This window comes from Bison bison, unplaced genomic scaffold (assembly GCF_000754665.1).
Source record: "Bison bison bison isolate TAMUID 2011002044 unplaced genomic scaffold, Bison_UMD1.0 scf7180017853311, whole genome shotgun sequence".
NCBI lineage: Eukaryota > Metazoa > Chordata > Mammalia > Artiodactyla > Bovidae > Bison > Bison bison.
In genome coordinates, this window is record NW_011483884.1 from 13,492 (window position 1) to 15,219 (window position 1,728).

Below are 1,728 nucleotides of genomic sequence, written 5' to 3' on the forward strand. Positions count from 1 at the left end.
TGATTTGATTAAATGGTTGCCAAGAGCTTCCTAATAAGCCTCTGTCTCTCCACCGAAGAGGAAGTCCTACTTAGAAGGCCAAATCCCCTATCTCAAGAAGAATACCAGTTTACACTGCCATATCCCAGGGAGAATTCTAAAACTCTGGCCTGTTTTCTGGGTGTGACTAAGTTTCCATTGAAGCAGCACCCAATTTCCCTGTATACCTGGTCCTCCTCAGGTGTGGGAGGAAGAGGCTTTTTTGTCTTGCGGTGAGAACTCCCAGGTTTTAAGCCTGCAAAGTAAGAAACCAGTGATAATAGCTACAGAGTGCATATATGGGAAGGGCCCAGGGACAGGTTTGGTCAGGAACTTTACTCTTGTATTTGGTGCCTTCACATAAGTTATGAAAAGTCTTGATGGCTACAGCCCAGTGCCAGTTTTCCCAGCTAGAAAGAACAGAGCATCAGCTGGATTTTGGTTCCCACCCATCCCCTCTCCCAGGCTCCTTTGTACACTGGCCAAAATGTACAAACCTGGGTTTGCTAGAACCCTGAGAAAGTGATGGATATGGTCAAAGGAGGGAGAGATTATACTGATCAGATCTCTTACTTCCATTTCTGTTCTCCAAAATTTGGCAGCCCATAGCATTTTTGGCTGTCTGAGAGCAGCAGAGATACTGCCCGTCAATCCAGAAGCAAGGGTGGTATTTCTGTACCAGATCACTGTTGTACCGGATTACTGTAAGAGGAGAAAAGAGAGAGAGAGAGGTGACATTTGACTTGTGGGAGAAGCTACCATAGGCATGTTTTCCTCTTTGAGTATAGTGATGAGCTTCAGACAACTGCCCCATCCTCAGCCACCCTGAAGGGAAGCAAACACAGGACCAGTTGGCTCACGTGGAGAGTTTCTGTGTCATTCTCTTCAGTGGTTCTGTTACGATGACTATCTCCCAACCAGTGACTAAAGCGATAAGAAGATCTGATGTCTCCAGAGGCCCAGAACAAAAATATGTTATCTATGGTTTCCCGGCAGCCATTACAATCTTCCTGTAAAGCAGGTGTTGACTCTGGTGGTCTTTCCCAGAAAAGCGAAACAATGTGACAAGCCAGCTCTCACTCCAGCTCTCAATATACCAATGCCTCAGCTTCTGGAGTGCTCTTTGAGAGCTATTTATCTTCGTGAAAACTCCTGCCTCGTACTTTCTGTGTTCAGAAAACAGTCAACAGAACACAGCTCAGGATCAAAGGAAGGTGATTTTGTCTCTAGAATAAACATAGTTCAGTCTTCCTAGGGCCACTGAGGTGGGTTGAGTTCCTTGAGGGAGACAAACACAGCAGTTCTATTTCCCTCACAGGTTTGTGAGGCCCAAAAGATCTCTCAGAAAAGACAACAGGGTGGGTTTCAGATAAGAGGAATTCATTTTATAGTTTTTAATACTGTGGTATTGCAAGAATTTTAACCAGAAGTTGATTAGACAAGTCATCCTGGGATCCTGTTGCCAGGTGACAGAGAAGCAAAGGCAAAGGAAATAACTGACAATAGCTAGCCTTGGGCCAAAGATCTAGGCTAGCCTAAGAATATGCATATTTGAGGACATACTCATTTCAGCATTTGATGCTAAAAAGAAGCCCTGCATAACTTTTTTTAAAAGATAAAAATAAAAACAAAATAAAACCTTCCTTTGTAGAGATCACCTTAAGTCCTTAAGAGCTTGCTAGCCACACTCTACTCATTCAAGACTTTGGA

The 1,728-nt window shown here is 43.9% G+C and overlaps 1 protein-coding gene across 1 annotated transcript in view; it reads right to left on the bottom strand.

Moving 5' to 3' along the window:
- The window catches only part of BTK (Bruton agammaglobulinemia tyrosine kinase), an 11,936-nt gene extending 10,382 nt beyond the window's left edge, over nucleotides 1-1,554 (bottom strand). Inside the window, exons 1-2 of the mRNA XM_010854313.1 lie at nucleotides 592-1,554; nucleotides 106-274 (exon numbers count right to left, since the gene is read on the bottom strand). Coding sequence (XP_010852615.1) covers nucleotides 106-274; nucleotides 592-832 — 410 coding nt within the window. The 5' untranslated portion in view covers nucleotides 833-1,554. The remainder of the gene's footprint in view (nucleotides 1-105; nucleotides 275-591) is intronic.
- Nucleotides 1,555-1,728: the final 174 nt, after the last annotated feature.